The sequence below is a fragment of the Bos taurus genome, chromosome 10 (genome assembly GCF_002263795.3).
Source record: "Bos taurus isolate L1 Dominette 01449 registration number 42190680 breed Hereford chromosome 10, ARS-UCD2.0, whole genome shotgun sequence".
NCBI classification, from domain to species: Eukaryota; Metazoa; Chordata; class Mammalia; order Artiodactyla; family Bovidae; genus Bos; species Bos taurus.
Genome location: NC_037337.1, coordinates 89,025,517 through 89,049,687, shown reverse-complemented (window position 1 = coordinate 89,049,687; position 24,171 = coordinate 89,025,517). Strand labels below are relative to the sequence as shown.

Genomic DNA, 24,171 nt, shown 5'->3' with positions numbered 1-24,171 from the left:
CTTCAGCCTAAGCCCTTAATTGTCAACAGCAAAGTCAAACAAAAGTACATTCCCTTAGATACTAAAAAATCCTCAGGTAGGCTGCTTAAACAAATGCTCAAGGATGACTTTGAAAGGACAAACTGCACACTCCCATCTCTAAATTTGGGGTAGCTTTTCCTTTTCCTGGCCACACTACACAGCATGTGGGATCTTAGTTCCCTAACCGGGGATTGAACCCAGGCCTCCTACATTGGGAGCACAGAGTCTTAACCACTGGATCACCAGAGAAGTACCTCAGTGATTTTTCTTATCTATCAGAGTTGCAGTAAATTGTGAATTGCCGAGAGAAAGGCAGCCAGTCCCCTCCCTCCTACTCACAGAAGCACCGAGAGTCGCAGAGGAAACCTAAGGCCATTACTGGGTACAAAACCCTCTCTCCATCCCTTCCATATACCTGGTTCTATCTCCTCCTCAAGAACAAACAATTTTAAATGAGGCTGCAGTGAACGTGGGCGAGCAGGTATCCTTTTCATATGGGTTTCATTTCCTTTGGATGTATACCCAGAAGTGAAACTGCTGGGCTATATGGTAGATCTGTTTTCAGTGTTTTGAGGAACCTCCATATGGTTTTCCATAGTGGATGCACCAACTTGCATCCCCACCAACAGTGCACAAGGGTGCCCTTTTCTCCACCTCCTCACCAAGGCCGTTATCTCTTGTCCTCTTGATGACAGCCATTCCAGCAAGTGTGAGAGGATGTCTCATTGTGTGGTTTTTATTTGTATTTCCCTGACAAGTAGTGGTGGTGAACACCTTCTCGTGTGCCCCTTGGCCATCTGTATATCTCCTTGGGAGAAATGTCAGCTTCTCTAAGGCTGCCCCTTACCCCGTTAAGGGCAGTTATCTACATAAAGACCGGAGTCCCGCCTTTTCCCAATGGTAACAGCTGACACTCTGTGCCACCCACCATTTCAGGCAAGTTATCTGAATGCACAGCCACCTCTGCAGGAGACAGGTGAGGGAAGCGAAATACAAAAAGAGGAGGCAGCTTGGTTACCTGGCCAGCAGTTAGTGAAACCAGGGTCCAATCCAGGCGGCCTGGCTCCAGGGAGCACAGTTTCAATCACCAACCCCTTCTGCTTCTCCACTCACGGGAAAGCTCCTTACTGGAGGCAGAAACTGCACCAGAAATCCTCTGCAGGTCCCCACAGCAACCAAGAAAGCATTCCATTTGGAGAAAAGAGGCACAGTGGGAAATCCAAGGCTGTTTGTCTAACCAAAAATACACTGTTAACTAAAGCCATAGTATAGCTCTTTTTAGGGGAAAAAAAAAATCAGTGACAAGTTTTTAACAGTTCCATGTAAAAAGAATGTGCCACTCACATAAGTGATTTCAGTAATCACGTAACCCCTTTATGTTTCTAACAGTAGGGAGGGGAAAAAAGAACAGAAATCTATTTTTTTTTTAAAGTTTGAATAAAGAATTAAATTAGTAAATAATATCTAAATCAGAGTTATTTTTTTATTTTTCTCAAAACTTGAGTTGTTTGAAAGCACTTTAATTATTCTATAATTACATGGATTAATGTATTCCCACCCCCCACGGGAAAGTCTATGTTCTTGGGGGTGTCATGGAAGCAAGGCCAAGATATTAATAATCACACAAGTAGCCCGATATTAAGTATAAAAAGGTTAGTAATTTGAGCTCTCTTTGCCATTTCCCTGGTGGCCACCCAGGCTTCTAGAGGCAGAACCACAGCCTTCAGGGCCAGACAACTGCCCCGACCACTTTCCCCTCCGCCTCAATCCCACCCCTGGGATATATAAGCCTCAGTTCCTCACTGCTTCCCAATCACAGAGTGGTCAATCTCGGCCAGCGAAGTCCCTGAGAGTGAAGACAGAGGGGACTTCAGCCACACATGGCTGGGAGATGTAGTGAGGAAGAAAGAGGAACTGGGTTCACTGACAGGAACCTGGGGAAGTTTCTCTCATCTCGGAGCCTCCAGGAGCTCGGTGAGAGCTTCTCTAGACTCGGCTTGAACCGGGACAGTGCTTGAGAACAAGGGCATGGAGTATCTACAGGCCAATAAGGGCCCCTGGCTAGTGACACTCACAGGGTCATGGCTACCAGCGGGGCGGGGAGTGGATCCAGGGCCACGGCTCCAGGAAGACACAGATATCAACCTCTGACATCCCCACTATGGGCAGCAATTCACTCTGAAGAAATATGTGTCCACATCCATCCACCCTACCGAGGTCAGTATTTAAAAAAAAATGACCAAAGAGTTTTTCCCTAAATTTCCCCCTTCTTTTGGCAAATATTTTATTGCCAGAGTTCCAATAAAATAGGCTGTGCTGAGTATGGACTGTGGGTCCTGCCCCACCTGCTTCACGTTTCAATCATCAAACAATCCAACACTTGTTTTTTTTTTTCTGGCTGCACCACAGGGCGTATAGGATCTTAGTTCCCTGACCAGGGATCAAACCTGTGCCCCCTGCGATGGAAACATGGAGTCTTAGCCACTGGAAGCACAAGTCTTAACCACTGGACCAGAAAAGTCCCTGATGCTCTCTTGCATCCACTTTACAGCAGGCAACTGAGGTTTCCCAAGGATGATGTGCACCCCCAAGGCGACACAGTTCTTAAGCAGCAGAGCCAGCGCGAGAATCCAAGGAGGCCAACTCCAAAGCGATGCTGTCCCCACTCGTGACACCCCTGCTGTTAGGGAAATGAGTCTCCAGGAGCCCACTTGTGCACCTAGATGCCTCCAACATCCCCGAGCTTCTAACGACCTGATGTGAGAGCTTACAGAGAGGGGGCGATGGGGGGAGATGTTTTTACTCTAGTGATTTCAGTTAGTCTTGTTGTTAGTCGCTCAGTAATGTCCGACTCTTCTGTGACCTCAAGGACTGTAGCCTGTCAGGCTCCTCTGTCCATGGAATTTCCTAGGCATGAATAGTGGAGTGGGTTGCCATTTCCTTCTCCAGGGGGGTCTTCCTGACCCAGGGATCAAACTCATATCTCCTGAACTGGCAGGTGGATTCTTTACCACGGAGCCACCAGGGAAGCCCTGTGATTTCAGTAACCGGAGTCTTTGTGCCTCTTTGGCTTCTCCTCCCTGGTCTTCTGAGTGCCTTCCACCACACAGTCAGAGAGGCTCCTAAATGGGAAATGACACTGAGCACTAAGGCAGAGTCCTGAACAGCGCGAGCTGGGATCGGGCAACAAGAGGGAACCCCCCAGGCAGTATGGCTTTTAGAAACAGAATGCTCAACCAATGACCACTGATCACCCCTGAGTGGACACACTCATGGACAGCAGAGGTAGGTGGACAGGAGAGAATTAAGAAGATTCTCAGAGATTCTATGGAGGAAGACGTGCCGCTATGACTAATAATGTCATGAATTATAAATGACTTTTTTTTTTTTTTTTACAAAACCTCACAGCCTGCAAAGCCTGCACAACCACCCCACAAAGGAAGTACTGTTATCCCTACAATTGTATAGATGAGGAAACCCAGGGGCACCTGGCCAATAAATGGCAGAGCCATGCACACCCCCAGGGGGCCCGACTTCGAACCCTCTGCCCTGCCTGCCACACGCCCAAGCTCAATGACACCTGGCCAACCCACTTCTCCCACACTCTGTCCACAGCTCTCCTATGGCTCTGACATGCCAGGCCTGCACACAGTAGGTACTCAAGAAACATCTGCTGGAAAACACGTTTGAGATCTCTTCACTGCTTCTCCAGTGACGCGGGATGGAAAGACTACCAGAAAGAAGGAACATGGCAAGGGGAGCTGGAAACACGTGTGATGGAACCCAGGCCCTGACTGCCCTTCCTCACCAGCCCAGCTAAAATGACTGGAAAGAAGGCAAAAAAGGCTGAGACCCCCCCGCCTCCCCCCGCAACAGTAGAGAGTAGAAGGGCCAACAACAGCAGGCAAAGCGATTAGCAAGGCTATGTTTGCAGGGGGAGCAGACAGCCACTGAGAAATGGCGTGGCAGGCGACAGTGGGGAACTGGATGACAGCTGTCTCAGACCAGAGAGGCCAGCCCAGCAGGGCCCTGGGACCTCTGAGACACAGGCTGGGGTGCAAAGTAAGACCTAAACCTCCAGGTCCCCTCCTGATCCCGATGGAAGACATGATTTGCTCTCTGGAGTGGTAAAAAGACAGATTCTGCCACACGCACCACAGACCAGAGCGCCACCCTGAGGACAGAGGACCCGGCCCAATTCCACATAATGACCATGCAGAGCACCCGGCCCTCTTTCCCCAGCAGGCTCCTGGGCCTCTGGAGTGGACAGGCTGGTGTCTCTTGCAAGCCCCTCATCTCTGCATCCAGCTCATCCTTACCAGACTGTGCATGTAGGCCACCAGGCCTCTAGTCCCCATCTCATCCAACCCCAGCTCCTGACTTTGTCACCTTTCTCTCGGCTAATTTCACACAAATTCAATAGGGCCTCGGCCCAGGTAGGGTCTTAAACACACTCTCACTAAAATCCAATTAACCTTCGATAAAGGTCCCGCAATCAATAGTCATCCTGTGGCTTGAGGAGGCTGCATCCAGCCCAGGCAAGCACGCTCCCACATGACCTTTATTCTTAATGAAATCAATGACAGTCACTGTCACCAGCTCTTAGAGTGACTGGCAAATATGATCACTGGGTCAGGCCCTCAGTAATATGCCGCTTCTGGGCTCAGAGCAGAGACGAATGAGAGCCCCTGCAGGCTGTGGGCACTGCAGGCCCCATACTGGGCAGAGAGCCCACCTAGGCAGGGCAGCCACGTGCCTGGATGCACAAAACAGCGGAGGTGAGGCCTGAGGGCCCACCTGGGGCAGCCAGGGGCCCCCTGGCCCTGTGGCAGGTGGCTCCTGAACTCCAGTGAGTGTCTGAACCACCTGGAGAGTTTGTTAAAATGCTGATTCTCGCAAGCCCTCCCACCCCAGATTCTGATAAATCGGTTTGGGATGGGGCCCAAGAAACTGCATTCAGGTCTTATCTCCTGGCAAGCCGAGAGAGGCTCTTCTGTAAAGTATCCGAGCAGAACAGACCCTTAAGAGTCCAGCTAACCCAACACCTCCAGTAAGCATATTGAGGCCCAGAGAAGGAAGCAATTTGTCCAAGGTCACACAGCGGCCCACTGGCAGAGATGGAGCCTGAACCCAGGTCTCTGGCCTGCTAACATGGTGTTTTCTTAGCTGAGTCTATCAGGAACTGGCCACTTAGACTGGTCTTCAGGTCCTCACATATGAGGCCCAACTGGGCTGGGGTGCTGTGAGGTGAGGGGGGCCTCTTCAAGGGAAGTGGGGACGACTAACAAGTGCTGGAGGGATCTGCAGCCCTGCCCATCTCCCCTCCAGAGCCACTTCCTGCTGAGCCAACAGCTTGTAGCAGCCAAGATGCCACTAACTACCCTTCCCCCCAGGATCGTGGCAAGATCTGCCTCTGGTCACTCCCCCCTGTCCCCTGCAGGACATGCCAAGCGACACTCAGCCAGGCAGTCCTCAGCAGGGACAGTCACGCCAGGGACAGGCCCACTCAGGCCCACAGTCCTAGGGAGGCTTCGGAACCTCAAAAGTTTGTTAGAAACTTCCATTCACATGGAGTCTTTCACGCTACTCACAAATATACACACACATATACACACAAATATACATACACACCCCACTAATCTTCCATGAGGCCTGTGGCTTTGACGTTGGCTGGGAATTGGGAAATTAACCTAATAACAGGTTAATTTCTGCACAGCAAGGCCTGTTCCTCGTCCACTCCTAATATCACTGATGGTCAGCAGAGCACATGGCCCACCGCCCACGGCCTAGTCTAACGTTCCTGTGCAAGGATTGAATGACATCATCTCGGAACACTACCAAAGAGCCTCCCAGGTCACGTAAACCCTAGAAGCCAGGGGCAGGGGCTTAAGAGGAGAAGGAATTAAGACAGTATGGTATTATCAGAAGGACAGACCTACAGACCAAGGGAAGAGAACAGAGCCTCCAGAAAAGACCAGCAGCGGCCTGATGACAAAGATGCCAGGTCTAAACTACCACGCGGTATGATGCCATTAACACGCAGTTCAGGGAGGTGACAGAGGTCAGAACAGCGGTGGCTCTGGGGGCAGTAAGAAGGGTGTGGACTCTGAGGGGGCATGAGGGGCCTGCCATGGGGCTAGAAATGGCTTGTGTCTTTGCCCAGCTGGTGAGTACATGGGATGTCCATATGACAACACACGAGGTGTTCCATGAAGATCTGAGACCTCATGTAAGTTATCTTCCTTCCCTGAGTCCTCTTGATTCTTCATCCCTAGAATGGAGACAAGACCTCCCTCCCTCCTAAGATTGTGACACAGAATGAGCATGGCACCCAGAGTCAGGCAGTGAGTAAACATCAATGGTCAAAGGAGGTAACAGAGAAAGGGCAAGCCCCAGGGATGATGATAATAATGAAAACAGCAACAACCATCAACTAGCTACCAATTCGGAGCTTTAGCCATGCACTAGGAGGGTGAACCTAGTCCTCTAGAAAATGGAACAACGCTTGTATGAACTTGACGTGAGCTAGAGAGAGGAGGGCTGCATTCGGATGGTGCCCTGGGAGTTGGCAAAGGTTCTGTCAGTATTCCAACTCCTTCTTCGAGGAGTTACTGGCGTGGCTGTCAGCCTACTAGACTCAGGTTCCCCTGCAGCCCCGGGCAGAGATGCCTGGGAGGAGGATGGAGAAGGTGGAGGAGAAAGGACTCGGAACTCATGCCGACCTGGCTTCCGCTCCTGACTGTCCCTGCTAGCTCTGTGATGCTAGGCAACCTGTTTAACCTCTCTGAGCTTCAGCTTCTCATCTAGATATGGGATTAATGAGATATCCTTGACAGGGCATCTGTAAGGAGTAGATTATATGTTGTCACATGTTTGGTTCCTATTAGCTGCTAATAAAAAGCAGAGACATTACTTTGTCGACAAAGGTCCCTCTAGTCAAGGCTATGGTTGTTCCAGTAGTCATGTATGGATGTGAGAGTTGGACCATAAAGAAAGCTGAGCACCAAAGAATTGATGCTTTTGAACTGTAGTGTTGGATAAGACTCTTGAGAGTCCCTTGGACTGCAAGGAGATCCAACCAGTCCATCCTAAAGGAGATCAGTCCTGGGTATTCATTGGAAGGACTGATGTTGAAGCTGAAACTCCAATACTTTAGCCACCTGATGCGAAGAGCTGACTCATTTGAAAAGACCCTGATGTTGGGAAAGATTGAGGGCAGGAGGAGAAGGGGACGACAGAGGATGAGATGGCTGGATGGTATCACGGACTCGATGGATGGGAGTTTAAGTGAACCCCGGGAGTTGGTGATGGACAGGCCTGGTGTGCTGCAGTCCATGGGGTTGCAAAGAGTTGGACACGACTGAGCAACGGAACTGAACTGAGCTGCTAATAATAATTATTGCTATTGTTTTTCCCAGACCAGATTGATATCAGCCTGCCGGACTTTGCATGTTCATAGAAAATAAAAACCAACACTCTACTCCAACCTTGCCTCATAGAGGTCAACCCAGGGCACGAGGCTGGCTTAATTTGTCTGCTAATTCATAGGATGTCCACCAGAGTCTGCTCTGCACAGAACACCAGCTTTATCTGGAAAGCTGATTCAAGAGGGTTGAAGTCGGAGCTGTCGAGCCCAGGCCCCCAGAGGACATCACCCAGCCCCAGCTCCCACCAGCCACCTCCAGCCTTCTCCCAGGTAGCCTCACTCAGCCAGGAGCAAGCAATTCAGAGCAAATCTCTGTGTGCACTTTGAAAATCAGAGCTGCCTCTGATTAAACACCATCACAGCTCTGGGCTCACTGGACCCCAAGAGATGAATGGATTCAGGGGTGCAGCTGGCACGAGAAGCCCACTGCTGCTGGCAGGAAGTAAATTCCAGTAACTTGAAGCCCTTGGGATCTGCCCTACTCGGCAGGCAGAGAGACCCTGCTCCCCTTTACGACTAGGATAAACAAGAGGTAACCTCCCCTCCCCTCCCCTCCCCTCCCCTCCTCCCTGGCGCCAAAGACTCTGTACTCAGGGTACTGGTGGACAAAGGACAAACCAGCCCTGGCTAGAGGCAGGAATGTACCCCCATCCCAACCAAGGGTGCGAGAGGAAGGCGAGCAGGTCTCACCGCACCCTCCTCTGCAGGGAGCACTGCCCAGACACCCTCCAGCCAACGGTGAGGGCAGCAGGCGTCAGAAGCCCCGAGCTCTGCTCCTGCCGAGTGACCCCAGGAGAGCCCTTTGTCTCTGGGCTTCCGCCTATCTCTAAAGCAGAGGTCTGAACTGGAACAGGACTATTCTCCAGGAAAGCCCAACAGGCAACTCACGATGGCCGAGCTGCCCCCGGGTGAAGCAGGGCAGGGAGTAGGGAGGCCCCTCCAGCCTCCTCGCCAGCCCAAGAGGCCCCCCGAAGCATTCCAGGAGCCCTGTTTCCCAAGTCAGGGGCCAACGGCTGGTCCCCGGAGGACAAGGCCAGCTGTGGCTCACCTTTCCCAGCCATGCTCTTGGCAGCCTCTTCTTTTATGAACTTCCCTGGTAGCTCAGAGGGTAAAGCATCTGCCTGCAATGTGGGAGACCTGGGTTCGATCCCTGGGTCGGGAAGACTCCCTGGAGAAGGAAATGGCAACCCACTCCAGAATTCTTGCCTGGAGAATCCCATGGACAGAGGAGCCTGGTGGGCTACAGTCCATGGGGTCTCAAAGAGTCGGACACAACTGAGCGATTTCACTTTCACTTTTTATGAACCAAGAAGAGTCCTGGAGTCAGAGAGACGTGGGTTTTAATTCTAGCTCTATGAGCTGTCTGACCTCAGGCAGCGCACCCTCCTTCTCTGAATCTCTGATGCCTCACCTGCAAGATGAAGGCATGCAGGCCTCCCTTCTGAGATGTTTATGGAGGAAAGGGCCTGGTACAGGGTGTTAGGCATTCAGCAAACAGGAACAGTAAGAGGAGATACGGGATAAGGGAGAAAAGGACAAGCCCAAAGAGTGAGGACAATAATCTCGCTACCATGCTGGAGAGCTCAGCACACACCACGCACTGTTCTAAGTGCGGTGGTGCACAAACCTGTGGTCATCACGACCGTCGTTACAAATGGAGCTCTCATCGTCCCCGCTGACGGAGGCCACACTGGCACTGAGGCCTGGGCTCCCAAGCTGCACACTCTCCGGCCACGTCTCCTGGCTCATCTGCGGAGCCAAGAAGTGGCTTTGTCCTGGGCTGTCCCCCTACGGGGACCCTAGGCTCATCTTTGTGTGTTGCCCTGGATAAAGTAGGGAAGAGCATTTACTTCTACTAGCTCTGGTTGTCCCTTGCATTCCTTCCCCTCACCAGCCACGTGGGACATGTCACTGCACCCCTCACCCTTCAGGGACTCCCCAGGACCTTGGGGTCACGGCCGAGTTCTGCTCCATCTGCCCGCAGCCCTGCAGAACCTCGCCACTCCTCTGCCCTTCCTTGCAACACCCCTCTGCTCCCACAACTCTGCCACCCTGAGACGTGCGCGCGCACACACACACACACATGCACACACACGCACACACATGCACACACGCACACACATGTCTGGAAAATCCCCACTCAGACAGCTAGGGAAGCCGACCTGGGGAAGCGGTGAGCACTTTTTCCATGTGGCGCCCTGGGGACGGGCTCACACCCCTCGCTGCCTGAAGGATGGTGCTAAGGATGCAGTTGTGTGACCGACTCCAATGCTGGGCTGGGAAATCCTTGACAAAAGGAACTGTGTCTGGTTCCCCTCTGAACCCACACCCCTCGCACAGAGTAGGGGCTAAACAATGATGAACTCTGGTGAAAAGGTTCCCCCCCCTCTACCCCTATCTGTGGGACCCCCTGGTCGCCAAGAAGAAGGAAATGGGGTTCAGGCCCCCCAGCCCACCAGCCAGCGCTCCCTGAAGGCCGGGGAGTGGCAGGCAGGAGACAGAAGCCCTTCTGTATTCAGCTCTAGGCTACTCACCGGCTCCAGCTATGTCCTCTCTGCCTGATACCTGGAGACCCAGGAAGGGCAGGAGGTGTGTCCAGGCCCCGCAGGATGGAAGATTAAGTCCTGAGAGTCTGCACCACTGTTCTCACATTTCTGCAAGCTGTGGGGCTCGGATGACACAAGACAGATGGTGATAATCCCCTGTTCAGGCAGGGCCTGTGGGAGGGGCCCAGCGCGTGCCCGCACCCCACTGCCCGCTGCCAAGCCTGGCTCAGGAGATGGGTGGAGGGCTGCCCTAGAGCACCTGGAAGGCTGCTTCATGCTCCAGAGATTTAATAACTCTTCAGAAAAGACAGGCCCTGCTTCCAGGCCGTGAGACCTCCCCTGGACACACCTGCCCTCACCGGGCAGACCCCACCCGCAGCAGAGCGCGCTCGACTCACCTCGTTGACGTCAATCTTGTTCCGCTCCATGTAGTGCCTGTCGTTGACCTGCCCGCCATCCACAAACTCCATCAGAAGCACCCGCTTGGTGGACAGCTCCCAGTAGATGTGGGGGACCTGGAGTGGGAGAGCGCAGGTCAGGAAGGGCTGGGAGGCTGGGGGCTCTGGGCAAGGGCTACAGATAGGCACGTGGGCCAGACATCAGCTCACACACCTTCCGGGAACAGGAGGGAAGGCCCAGAGAGACCCCAGCAGAGAGGGGCAGGGAAGGCAGGAGGCAGGCCGAGAAGGAAGGGCAGGCTGCTCCGCCTCCCCCAGCAAGGCCCCAGGCCTCCCCCAGGGACCCTCCTGCTTGGGGACCAGAGAATAAGTTCCCCGCCTTCCTCAGTGCCTTCCAGACACAATGAAGGGCACACACTAAAAGTGGGGCTTAGGGGGAAGTACATGGAACCTCTCAAATCTGAGCCACAGTTGGGGTTAAAAGCTATTTCTCTCTCACCAGGCTTATTTCAGGCTCCTCATGTGAATATAAACACTCTGCCTCAGTTTCAACACCTGTACAATGGGTGTAATTATTATATACGTGAATGAATAAATTTTAACCGGGTGATAAATTTTTCAGTTAGGAAGTCCTGAGTTTTCTCATGACCGTTCCCTGCAAGCCTTCTGTGGCAGACAGTGTGCTGAAGCCTAACCCAACACCTATTCCCAATCCTCCTCTTCCCCAGGAAAAACGAAATACTTTCCCTGCCTGCCTTGCAGTAGTTATGGCCATGTGACACAGTTCTGGCTTGTGAGTCACAAGTGGAGGTCTGCTAGAGGATGTGGGAAGGCTTTTACTTTCTTAACAAAAAGGGATGTTTATAAATATTGCAACTCTTCTTACCCTTCTCTTCCTACCTTGAGAGTGAAGTGATACCTGGAGCTGCAGCAGCTGTTTTATAACCATGAGGAAAATTCTAAGAAAATCACAGAGATCCCAGTTCTGACACCGTCAGACCACTGAGACAATATCAACAGGCAACTGTGGCAAGTCTTCCTGTTATGTGAGGAAAATACATTCTTTTTGTTTAAAACACTCTAGATGGAGCTGTCAGTTATGTACAAACAAATGCATTCCTAACTCATATACTCTCTAATTCCCTCTGATTCTAAGGACACCCAATAACCAAAAAGATACTAGATTTCCCTAGAAGCAGCCAAGATGTTGGGCTGTACCAAGGACTGCCGAGTGCCATGTGAGTGAGTGACACCTATGAGTCCCACCGATGTCAGGAAGGAGGAAGGACCAGGCTTTCAGCATGCCACAATTCCCCAACAACTTCATGGGCTTATTCCAGTTACAGATAAAGAAGCAAGGGCAGCTAATTCAAGCTATTAGGGGGAATAAGTTCTTCCCTCATCCCAGCTCTCAAAGTTCACATAGCAGTAAGACAGCAGGCTTGAGCCAAGAAACTTTTTTTGCTCCCCGCTCTACTAACAACTGTTGTGTTTGAATCTAGCCACTTAAATCCTCCATGCCTCTGTTTTTCTCATTAAAAAGGAGACTGTGGGACTTCCCTGGTGGTCCAGTGTTTAAAAGTCTGGGCTCCCAACGCAGGGGGGACAGGTTTGATCCTTGGTCAGGGAACTGAGATTCTGCATGCCCTGGGCATGGCCAAAATAAAAGAAAAAAAAGGAAGGAGACTCTTCCTGCTCCATCTCAATAAGGAGTACTGGGGACAAAGCGGGCCGTACATACAGGAGAACCCTCTGGAACAAATTTCCTACTGAAACCAAGGCATCATTTTGTTTACTCCTTTCCTGCGGTTTTTGCCATTTAAAAATCTAGACCAATGGAGAAATCTGGGACCCTATGTCACTTTGAACTTAAAAGTTGGTCTCGCTTGGCATTTTTTAAAAAAGTCTCTTTAAAAATACGAGTACAAGTTTGCTGCTGCTGTTTGAAAGAAAGTGAAAGCAGCTCAGTCGCGTCCAGTTCCTTGCAATCCCATGGACTGTAGCCTGCTAGGCTCCTCTGTCCATGGAATGCTGCAGGCAAGAATACTGGAGTGGGTAGCCATTCCCTTCTCCAGGGGATCTTCCCAACCCAGGGATCAAACCCAGGTCTCCCGCATTGCAGGCAGATTCTTTACCAGCTGAGCCACCAGGGAAGATGCTGTTTGAGGCTTCCAAGTAAAAGGGACATACTTGGGGGTTAAGTCTTTCCCCTGGTATGCCTGGGGCCGAAGCTTGACAGTGGGGTGCCTGGGGCTCTAGAGACTCGCTGTCAGACACCCCTCTGTGCCTGCCTGGAGCAACGTGGAAAACAGCCATGCAAGAGCCAGAGATGCAAAGAGAAAACCCCAAGGCTGGAGACTGCCTGGGTTTTGGTCAGGGTTCTAAGTGTGCTGAGACCCCATCCCCTACCTTTCCCCCAGGTCTCCCTCCAAATGCAGCCAACCCAGCCTCACAATAGACGTGTGTCTGCGGAGGCACTGCTTAGCTCTGAAACAGCAGAGACAGCACCCACCCCCATCCCCGCCAGAAAAAAAGCAAGGCAGAGGGGTTTGTCGTGGGAGCTCAGGGAGGGCTGCGGTTTCCCCTCGATGGATGTAACACAGAAATGACTGCAAAATGCAAAAGTGCTTCCTGCTCAGTTAGGAGACACTTGGCCTGACGGGATACAAGATCAAGCGACTTGCCCCTAAATCAGCACGTGAGCAGGAGGGTTAAGGGGCACCAGGTGAAATTCACTTCACCCCAACACTCATGTTTCACCATCATTCCTTTCTCAGCTTTTTCAATCAAAGAAGGGAAAATGAAGGAGAAAAATTTTGAAAGAGGCAATAAGAACCACCCTGTCCCCTGCCCAAACAAAAATCAACCTGGGAGGCTCGCAGTCAAGGTGCCTGCTGACCCCAGAGGCAGGGTCACACCCGGCCCTCAGGACCTCTGGGTCTGGGGGGTCTACCTCCTCACGGCAGGAGGGCCCACCCCTGTAGGCCCCGTCTGCCCCCCATACGAGAGCCAATCGTGACCCCAAGAAGGAGAACAGAGAGGAGGGAAAGTTCCAGCCCAAGACCTTGACCTCAGCCTCATTAACGGGCCCTGACCTGCGCTTCCTCTTTGTTCTGGTGCCTGGCAAGCATACCGGGGAAGGAAGGCCTGGCATGTCTGGGCATCATCTGGGGCCACGGAGCTCCCCGAACCTGAGGCCAGTGGAGCAGGGCACAGGCCTGCAGTCAGATGGCCAGGCTGGAGCCCCAGCTCTGCCTCTGCCAAGCTGTGTGACTTGGGTAAGTTGCATAATCTCTCTGAGCAGCGGTTCCCTTGCCTGTAAAAGGCTGATGACAATTACAATGAAAGCAACGTTCCCTGCTTCCTACAGGCATGGATGAGGTCCTGGTGCTCAGCAGCACAGCAGCCGCCATACGACAGCCACAGAGAATTTCACAGGTGGTTCTGATACAGAACCAAGGCTGAGAGTTGATGCTACAGACAGCTCAGCATAACTCAGACTGTTGTGATTGTTTTGTGAAAGTTGCTCAGTCGCTTCCAACTCTTCGCAACCCCAGAAACCTTTGCAATTCTCCAGGCCAGAATACTGGAGTGGGTAGCCTTTCCCTTCTCCAGGGGAATCTTCCCAACTCAGGGATTGAACCCAGTTCTCCCACCTTGCCAGTGGATTCTTTACCAGCTGAGCCACAAACTCAGATCTGCCCATCAATTATTCTAGAGGGACCAGAGCACAGTGGTTTAACAGGTGAGCCTGGGGCCAGGCTGCCTCTGCCCTTTCCCAGGAAGCTGTATGACTTTGGACGAGTGGCTTCATCTCTCTGGGCCTCATCTTCCCCGAGGCTGACATGGAGTTAATAATGGCATTTCTCTTGTGGGGTTGTGTAAGGATTAAGGAGGAAATACACAGGGACTTCCCTGGTGGTCCAGTGCTTAAGATGCCACACTTCCAACGCAGGGCTCAGGGGTTCGATCCCTGGTTGGGGAACTAGGATCCCACGTGCTGCACCCCATGGCCGAAAAAGAGGGAACCAACGAGTAAACAGACATAAAGTACTTTAAAAAATGTCTAACACAGCCTAGCCATGTAAAAAAAAATTAATGGATACAGTATTAATAACTAGACATCAGTTCCTCTTAATCTTTGAGATCCTTAGAAAGTTATTTCACCAGAAGCATGCTCATCCTGGCAGGGTTTGCCCCCAGTTTCGAGAGAGTCCCAGGCCCCTTGTGTGCTCAGTTGCTCAGTGGTGTTCAACTCTTTGCAACCCCATGCACTTGGCAATACCCACCAGGCTCCTCTGTCCATGGACTTCCCAGGCAAGAATACTGGAGCGGACTGCCATCTCCTCCTCCAGGAGATGTTCCTGACCCAGCACTAGAGAACCCTGGAGGGGCCCCTGCTCCAGAGACAACCCCCCACCAAGCCCCTCCTTCCCGTATACAGACTCGCTCCCATCCCTTGCAGTCCCAAACCCTGTGTTTTTAAGGCGTCTGCCTCTATCTTGGCCCAGCTGTCCCCAAGGTCAGTCGCAGACCTCACTGCCTGTCCTGTCGCCTCCCACACACTCTGATGCCAGATCCACAAACGCCCTGGTCTTGACCGTTCGGCCTGGCTGCCCCCTCACCTTGGCCCAGTCTCCCTGACGTGCATTTGCATTCGGTGCTCGTCTGAGGTGCGGCGATTTATAGCACAGGGCTGAGGTTATTAAACCCACTGGAAGAGGCCTCACCCACCAAGAGGTAAACTCTGCACTGAGGCTTAATTACGCACAGATGTTGTGATGGGGTGCCAGTGTGCAAAGCAATCTATCTCCTGTTTGAAGAGCTGAACTGGGTGCGCGGCGCAAAATTTGCTTCCCACTTGTTATGTGTTTAGGCAAAATTAATTACTCGGGAGCCTTAATTCCACCATTCTCTTAGGAACGGGGTGCAGGCTTGAGAAGCAGCAGGTCAAATCGTTACATTAATTATTCACCCATTTGGCATCCTCGTTTCAAAAATTTGTGTTATTATTACATGTCTTGGTCTGACAGATGCTAGTTGGCCCCAGCCAGGGGACAATTTTGCTGTTTCCATGGGAACAGTGGAGGAGATGGTTCTGTTTGTCTGGCTCACAGTACTGGCGCCGAGGACCACCCCTGCTGGGTAAGAGGCAACACAATGTCCTTAGACGAGCACCAGAGCTGAAGTCAGAAAATGCTGTTTGTACCCCAGCTCTTCTCCTCTAAGACTGCCATCTGTAAAATGGGATGATGGTTTTTGGAAGGACCTTGTGTCCCTGTGTCTGCCTAGTACTCAGAGCCACAGAAGAAACATTCAGTAACTTCTGCCTATCCCCTTGCACAATCAACACTTCTTGGAAGCCCCCACTGAGCTCCTTATCTGGGCAGAATTAGATACTTCCTCTTGGGCACCCACAGAAACAGAGATCAGTCTCTGCCATAGTGCCAACAATCTGAACTACAGAACCCACTGTGTGTGTGTCCCCCACCAAATGCGAAGTCTTCTCAGGCAGGAGCCAACCATCTCTGGCTTAATCTACACACCCCCAGATCCTAGCACAACCACAGGCTCAGGAAGTGCTCGATAAATGTGGAATAACGGAATGAAACAAAAGGAATAGGTAAGCGGAAGAGTCATTTAGACCCGACAACAACGCTTATCAGTTAATATTATCACTTGTGTGAGAAAGCCAAGTTTTCATTGAATTGGTACCAGATCATCTGGATTTGTACCCACAAGAAGGTCTGCACACACAGTGGCATTTCCCTTGTAGGGCTGTGTAAGGACCAGCCCGTCAAGCAGGCCGGGAGCATCTTGCCAGACCCGACTCACTTAAAGAGCTGAACTTTGCCAGTGGCTACACCATCCACCAAATCAGTGTCTCAAGACACCACACCGATCACCCGAGTTGTGGGTCTTCATCCCATGGACCAAGATTTAGGATTCTCAGGCAGCTAGTGTAGACACACCCTCCCCACCTCTGTTAATCAAACTGGAGAGCGTAAGTATAAATCACTGCCTCCGGCTTCTCAGGATGTCTTTAGAAGCCACTTGGACACTTCAGTCCCAAGCAGGAGACCTTCCAGTTCACGTGCTGAGACACCCTGCCCAGGAAGAGCCCCACTTGACCATTTGCTCCAGAACTAGGACCCGGAGCCCTGCGCCCCATCTTCCCACAATCTCCAGGCCTCTCCAGCGGAAAAGCAGAGAGTGGATCTCTTCCAAGAGTTGAAAGCCAAGCTCTCCACATAGACACCAGAGGCTTCTGACCCCCGCATTGCTGTGACGAAAGGGGTACCCCTGGTAAATGGGTCCAAACCCCACCACAAAACGTGTTGGAAGAGCAAGTGCCATGGGCTTGATCTGTCTCGTTCCAATCTCCATGGGACCTGTGGGGAACATCAGGACAGTCTTCCAAGACCAGCTCCAAGGCCGACTCCTCAGCAGAGCCTTCCCTGCCCTGCTCCACCCGGAAGCCCCTTCTTCTGAATCCTTAAAGCAGGATCTCTCACTGAGCTGGGACTATGCGTCATCGGATGTTGTCTCCCAAGGTAAGTGTCACCTATCATGTCAGCAGTTCTAGTAAATACCTGAAAACACGAATCTGTTCCAATGTAATAGATACACGAGGGAACAATTTGATCATAACACAGATTTTACATTTGTTGATGGTGCAGCACTATCCATGAGAAATACTCGGAAGTGCAGAAAACTTGTATCCGGCTGATCCAAACAGGAACACCCAAAGCAGGCACACAAACATTGCCATGTGTGTGATGGGTCACAGCCCCCCACAACTTCTGTTCAATTTCAGATGACCCCCGCTACCACCTCTTCACAGTAACTCCCAAGCAGCAAATCTTCTGACGCCCATTTCTGCAAGCCCGTGTCCAGTAAAGTGCCATGTGTGCTGTGGTCTTCTGTATTTCTTAGCCATTTAACGTGTGCCAAGGTATGCTCGCATTTCATTAGGTTCCCATCTGCTTTTATTTTCTGGATCACTGGTGACATTTTTGAGTGTTGTAAGCCTAACCCCCTTTTTGCCCATAAACCCTGTTGTTTCTGCTGTGCCATTCTGCAAACGGTGGAGATTTCTAGGACATGTGTTACAGACCTGTGTATTCAGTGAGCTGATATAATAAAGTTTTAGGAAACACGTCAGAGCACAGTAACGTTAGCTATCATCACCATTACCATCATCCTCAGTGTCATCAACCCATGATTCATGGAGGCTGAGACTGTGGCTTACAGGCCCTCAGGAGGGCTCAGGGTCTTGCAATTGTAGACCATTCCATAGACATCAGTTTGCTTGACAGGTCAACAGTCCCCTTTGGTAATTTGTAACTTAGACTTCAAGGGCTTGAACATGCATCACCAGGGACAAATCAGTCATCCTCCCTCACCCAAGAAGGAGACACCCGCTGTGGGTCCTGCAAGGGGAGATGTTCAGGGCTGGGACCAGTCCTCCCCTGTACTCTTCTGCCCAACCACCAGGCCCCCACGGCCCTGCCTTCTTACCTTTAAGAAGTCAAAGTGCTTCAGCATTTGGGCCACTTTCTCAGCATTCCTTCCCTCATTGAGGAAATCCAACTCCAAAGGCAGGTTCTTCTTGGCTTCATCCACCAACCACATGAACTCAAACTCTGGAAACAGCTGCTTCACAGCCAGGACAAGCACCTGAAACCCACAAGCACCCCATCAGCCAGTCCATGACTCCCACCAAGGGCAGTCTAGTCCCTGTCCTCCTGCCTGGTCAGGGCGTTGACAAGTCCCCAGGCCTCCCCTGGAATAAGGATGGGTGGGAAAGTGGCCCCCTGGGGCCCATCTCTGTAATCCAAATCCCAGATATAAAAGCCCAACAACCGCCAGCAGAAACCACTTCCATCCTTTGCTGGGTGTTCCCCACTTGCCCAGCACTGGGTAAGTGCTATTACTCACCTTATTCCTCCATTTAGTCTTCACAGCAACTCTAGGAGGTATACACTCTTCAGCCCCATATTACAGATGAAAAAAGTTGAGGCTCTCAGAGGTTATACGATTTTTTTCTAAATGTGCCCAGCAAGGAAGCCCAGATTCAGAATTCCCCCTGGGTCTACTCAGCCCCAAAACCCTTGCTCTTAAGCACATCACTGAACTACTGGCTTTGCAGCTCCTAGATTTGTGCTTCGTGGTCCTGTCAATAAAGGGCCTTGGGAGGGGGCCCGGCTGTAACTGCATTCTATCTATTTCTTCAGCTGAGTGGTTGGTACCTGAGCATTTATAATATCTTTTATGCTTTTTGTACATCCAAAATATTTCATGATAAAAAATTATATCGGAATACGAAACCAAGGGTGGACATGACAAGAGGAGTAAGAGATAAGGGATTTGTCCACTCGGATGAAAAGCTTGGATTTCTAGTGATCTGGGCCCACTGTGGATTCTTGAGTCAGGATGTGATGAAAGAGGGAGTTTTAGAAGACTTACCTGACATTTCAGTTGTCAATTTAATGATGTGAAAGAAACATGACTGGCACAGAACCAGAGCCCAGAGATATCTGCAGGGCACAGCACAGCCCCTCTGTGGGCACGGACTCAGCTCTGAGGCTACCCCACCACCGGAGCTCTGGATCTGAGATAGTCTCACAAGTTCACAAACAATGGCTCTATAGTGACAAAGCAAGGGTAAGGCTGGGGCCATGGGAAATGTTCCAGCATTGGGCTGGGGTGGGCAGAAGGCAACTTTCCTGCTCTCCTACAAACCCTCCTGTTGGTATTCAAAGTCAGGCCTGGGGAGAACCACTGACAGACTCTCATCTGTGATTCTTGGTATAGATTATGGTCCAAGTCCTCTGAGAATCCCCATCTCTGGCCCTGGTCAGAGCAGAAGGACAAGGAGCAAGAACTCAAGAACCGTGGGCCTATTGCTACCAAGAGACCTTCCTCCACTGTTAAGGAAACGTAATGCTTATGTAGCCCCCCAGATTCATATGTCAAGCCCTAACCTCAGGGAGACGGTGTTCAGAGGTGCAGTCTTTGGAAAGTAATTGGGCCTAGAAGAGACCATGAAGGTGAGGCCCACATGACAGGTTAGTGTCCTTATAAGAAGAGAGAGACCAAAGCTCCCCGCTTCCCTGCCAGGCAAGGTCACAGAGAGCAGGCAGCCATCTGTCTACAGCCAGGAAGAGGCTGCCCCTGGGAACAGAATCAACCAGCACCTCGAGCCTGGACTTCCCAGCCTCCAGAACTGGGAGAAATAAGTGTCTGTGATTTAAGCCTCCCAATCGATGGTATTTTGTGGCAGCAGCCAAAGCTGACCAAAACACCACCCACTCCACCCAGAAGGCCTTGCTGGGTCCCAGTCACAAGCCTTATCTCCTGCTTTTGTTTGCCCTGGTCTCTGATATGATTCCAACACAGGATTAGGCACACACGGCGCAGTGAAATAAATCCAGAGCAGGGCCATTAACTACAAGGCATTTACAGCTTTGTTTTTAAATCCTATGTCCGAGGCAATGTACCAGACGCCATTCTGTAAGAATCATCACACAGGGTTATTATACTCAATTTCTCTCAAACCCTCTTTAATTACATTTGGCTGCAGTCTAATTTCTCTTAAGGCTTGTCTAGTCTTTCATGGGCTAGACCTGTGACCTTATGATAATCGATTTAGTTTATGTTTTGTTTCTTTTGGTGTCACATGAAACAAGAACGGAGAGGTGGCAACGGCAAGGGCCTGACTGTTTCAGATCTGGGCACCACGTCTCGTCACCGTGCCCTCACCTTGGCTGCCACCCGAGGGGAAGCAGAGCTGGTACACAGCAAACAGAAGCACCTGCCCGGCCCATGCCGAGGGCACAGCTGTCATCTGAGGCACCTGAACTCCAGTCTCTAGGCTCCAAGTTACAAGCAAGAAGCCTCTTGTGTGCTTTGCATGCTGCATGCTAAGTCGCTCCAGTCATGTCCGACTCTTTGCAACCCCATGGACTGTAGCCCGCCACGTTCCTCTGTCCATGGGATTGTCCAGGCAAGAATACTGGAGTGGGTTGCCATGGCCTCCTCCAGGGGATCTTCCCAATCCAGGGACTGAACCCGCATCTCTTATGTCTCCTGCATGGGCAGGTGGGTTCTTTACCACTAGCACCGTCTGGGAAGCCCTTGTGTGTTTTGCTCCAGCACAGGTTCCAGACCTTCGCATCCAGGAGGGACGAGGAAGGAGCCACAGTGAGTCTCACTCATCTTTTCAGCCAAAATGTATTTACTGATTACCTTCTAGATGATGACCCTGGACCAGCCGTAGGTACACACAGAGACCCACATGTAGCCAAGTGGGGTCTACATCAGGCGATGAGGCTTCTGTGGCCACACACTACCTCCTCATTGCTGACTGTCTGGTCACTGTCATTTGTGAAATTTTAAATTATCATTAATATCCAAACAGCCCTGAAAGGCACCTTAAAGATTTTTCTGTTATCAATCAATTATGTAATTAGTCCTTACTAATACTATTGGTTATTATTGATACTTTATATCATTAACCATAAAAGCAGTCAAAGGTTTTATTGGTTGATATTAATTGCTAGTAAGTTAGTAAACTAATTCATAACCCCTGGGACTTTGCAGGACTCATAAAACTGGTTTCCAAACCATTCTGTGGTGGTTGGCAAGTCACTCCCTTGGTTACTCTAAAATGAGAGGGTCTGTTTGCATGGAAGTTAGTGGTTCGTAGTTTTAGAGGCCGTCATCCCCTTTATAGGAAGTCACCGATTTGAAAATGTGATGCCAGCAATGAAGCCCAGAAAACACACATACTCCCATAATTTTGTACATAATCCAGGGGTTTATCACCCCTTGAACTTCAAAGGGAGGGTTGAGGTCAGGTTAAGAGGCATCCGGTCCAAAAAAAAAAAAGAGTCATCTGATCCAAATCCAAACCAGTTTGGGCTGCTGCCACTTTGGACTTCTCTGAGCTTGAGAAAAGAAAACGAAATTCCATTTCATCCTCTGTTTTAACTCAGTTCCCTTCTGAAGAGCCTGCCCCAAGTAGATTCTTTTATGTTTTTCTTTCTTGACAACAGATGCAATCAACTAAAATAAAACAGGTGTTGTTATCAATTTGACTTTTTGATTTTTCTCCCAAATTCATCTTCTCATAAAATTCTTCCAACTGCCAGTGTTTTCACCAGTGCCTAGCATGTATTCAACACTCAGCAGATGTTTCCTGAATATTCATGTGAATGAATGAGTGAATAAATGAACATTCCAAAAGGCCTGCCTTCTCCCCAGAAATAGTTATCTGCTCACATGTGCATTACGCAGATGGATTACATCTGTACGCCTCAGAGATTTGGGTGGAAGAAGGGATTACCTCTGAATGTGGGGGAACCACAGTTTTGAAATGTCTGAGAATATTCTACTTCACTTGAAGCCTTGTTAATCAATCAGGGTATATTCAACAATTAATAGTTGAATAGATTATTCTCTCCTTCAAGGGAGAATAATGAAATCATTTTCCTACAGGACTATTGGCTCCCAGGAAGAAAACTAAATTATGGACCACACAGAAACATAATGGAAAAATTGAGAGTCACATAAAAGTTTGAAAATTAGTGATTGCTATATATGATAGCAAAAAAAATGGGAATTATCATTATTGAGACACAAGCACCGCACCATGAGGCACTTGATATGCATGCTCTCATTTCTTCCTCTTCTTGCCCATTTCACAGAGAAGGAAATTGGATCCAAGAGGTTAAAGCATTTCTAAAGGTCACACAGCTTGCAATTTCAAATGCAGGGCTTGAACCCACTTTTTTTTTCCTTCCTTTCACTTCTTTCTTTACGCAGTCCTTCTCAGGCAATACAATATAGGACAATACAATAGAGAGCCTGAGATAAAGCATAAAAGGGGCTTTGTAAACTGTAAAATGCAACTGAAATTCGAGTTACTGCTATCAACTTATTATATATTATAAAAGAAATAATGGTCCACGGGAAAACAGGACACTAAACAGAACGCCTGCACGGATCCGAGCTGGTAAAAATGGATGTTCGACAAGGATCGAAAATCAATTCAGAGTGATGTAAATAGCTTACCGTTCATGGGGTTTATCTTTGTTCAGATAAGTTATTAAAGTGCAGACTGTTTAGAAAACAGAATTACAGGGTGAAGAGAAGTTTCCAAGGGATGATCTACATCTCTGGGGCTTTCAAAAATGTATTTAAAAAAATAAAATCAGCTGTTGGATTCTGTGCCAACACAAACATTACCTAGCCACCCACTGTTCAATCAACACACTCAGAAAAGAAACAAGATGACAGACAGCATGCACTGAAAATGTTGTTCAAAAAAAAATCAAAAACATAACTGTCACAGGTCTTTATTTTTAGAGACCCTGGGTATGAGCCGGAGGCCTTCCAATGGTGGATGGGATTCTGGTGCTCAGATCTGAGCATCCCGCCCTAATGTTGCAGACCTTGGGGACAGGTGATACACGAAGGGCCTGGTCAGGAGTTAGATTCTTCAGGATAGAGCACAGGGCGTTCATTACCAAGTTCAGAAGCTTGAGAGGTAACAGGGTGTGATACAGGGTAGTGCTCTGGAAACCTGGGAATGGTGGTCTCAACACTGCCTCACAGGTCAGCTGAGTCCCACCCTGTTCTCAGACAGGAGAGTGGCAGTGATTCCCAGCCTGCTAAGTAAGCTCCCGGCTCTCGTGGGCAAGCAAGGACTGCTGCAAAGCCAGCCCGCCAGCAGACAGATAGACTCTGACTTGTCAGTTCACCCCGTGCTGCTGAATCATTGTTCCAATCTCTGGGCCCAATTAGTCTGGCTCCGGACAGCCACTCAAATCAATAAGAGTCACTGGCCGTGCATCGAGAAGTAGAGTTGCCCCAACTATTAAAGGGACAATATCAGGTGATGATGACAAAGCTGAAAACACCCTTGGCTGTGCCTTTCTCTTTTGTGCAAAGTCACCGACACCATCAGCTTCATCACCATTTACTGAGAGTCGGTCTCTGATTCTCTGGCACCAGTCAGCAGCTCTCCCCAGCACAGTCTCCTTCCCCAGGAGAAGGCCCAGGTTCACAGGAGACACAGAACACCAGGGTGGCACATGCTCCTGGGTGCCAACCCACACGCCATTCATTTCCCCATCTTCCTGGCCAAAAGAACCTCTATTTTGTGCATGTTTCATGTCCTTCAAGGAAGGCAGACCTTAGCCTGAGAAGGTGAATCACAATCGGTCTGAGGCAGTCACAGTGGTCCCAAACCTCTTGCCAAGACTGCTTCAGGCTTGGGCGAGTAGGCCTGCTTCTGGCCAATGAGTACTGAAAGAAATTCTACTGAACGGCTATTCTTTAATATGAGGAAAGACACTGGTAATGGCAGGAACCCTGCAGCTGTTTGAGGGCCACGAGGAGCACTACCTTAGAAGGACAAGCCAGGAAGCTGAGCTGGCAGAGTGGAAGACATAAAGAACTTAGGTCCTTAAAAACCTCAGTGAAGTGCTGGATTAGTCAACCCTGAAACAGCTGACCCTACTTGTAGATGTCTTGAAATGTGAGATAATATAGGTTACTATTGACCACTGTCAGTTGGATTTCCTGATACACGCAGCTAAAAGCATTCTAACTGATATAGCCAGTAGTCCCCACCTCCTTATTCTCAAAAGTTTTACTCTTGTAAACCTCCATCCTTACAGCAGATATGTGTTTGGATTTACAAGCCCACTTCGTAAACTGCAAATATCCAGAAGTTAAGCCTATGAGCCACTCTCCCCTTAGTATGAACTAC

General features: G+C 50.1%; 1 protein-coding gene across 1 annotated transcript in view; it reads right to left on the bottom strand.

Moving 5' to 3' along the window:
• Nucleotides 1-24,171, bottom strand: part of ADCK1 (aarF domain containing kinase 1) — a 131,125-nt gene that overhangs the window by 13,103 nt on the left and 93,851 nt on the right. The window contains 2 exon segments of the mRNA NM_001076895.2: nucleotides 10,392-10,508; nucleotides 17,913-18,071. Coding sequence (NP_001070363.2) covers nucleotides 10,392-10,508; nucleotides 17,913-18,071 — 276 coding nt within the window.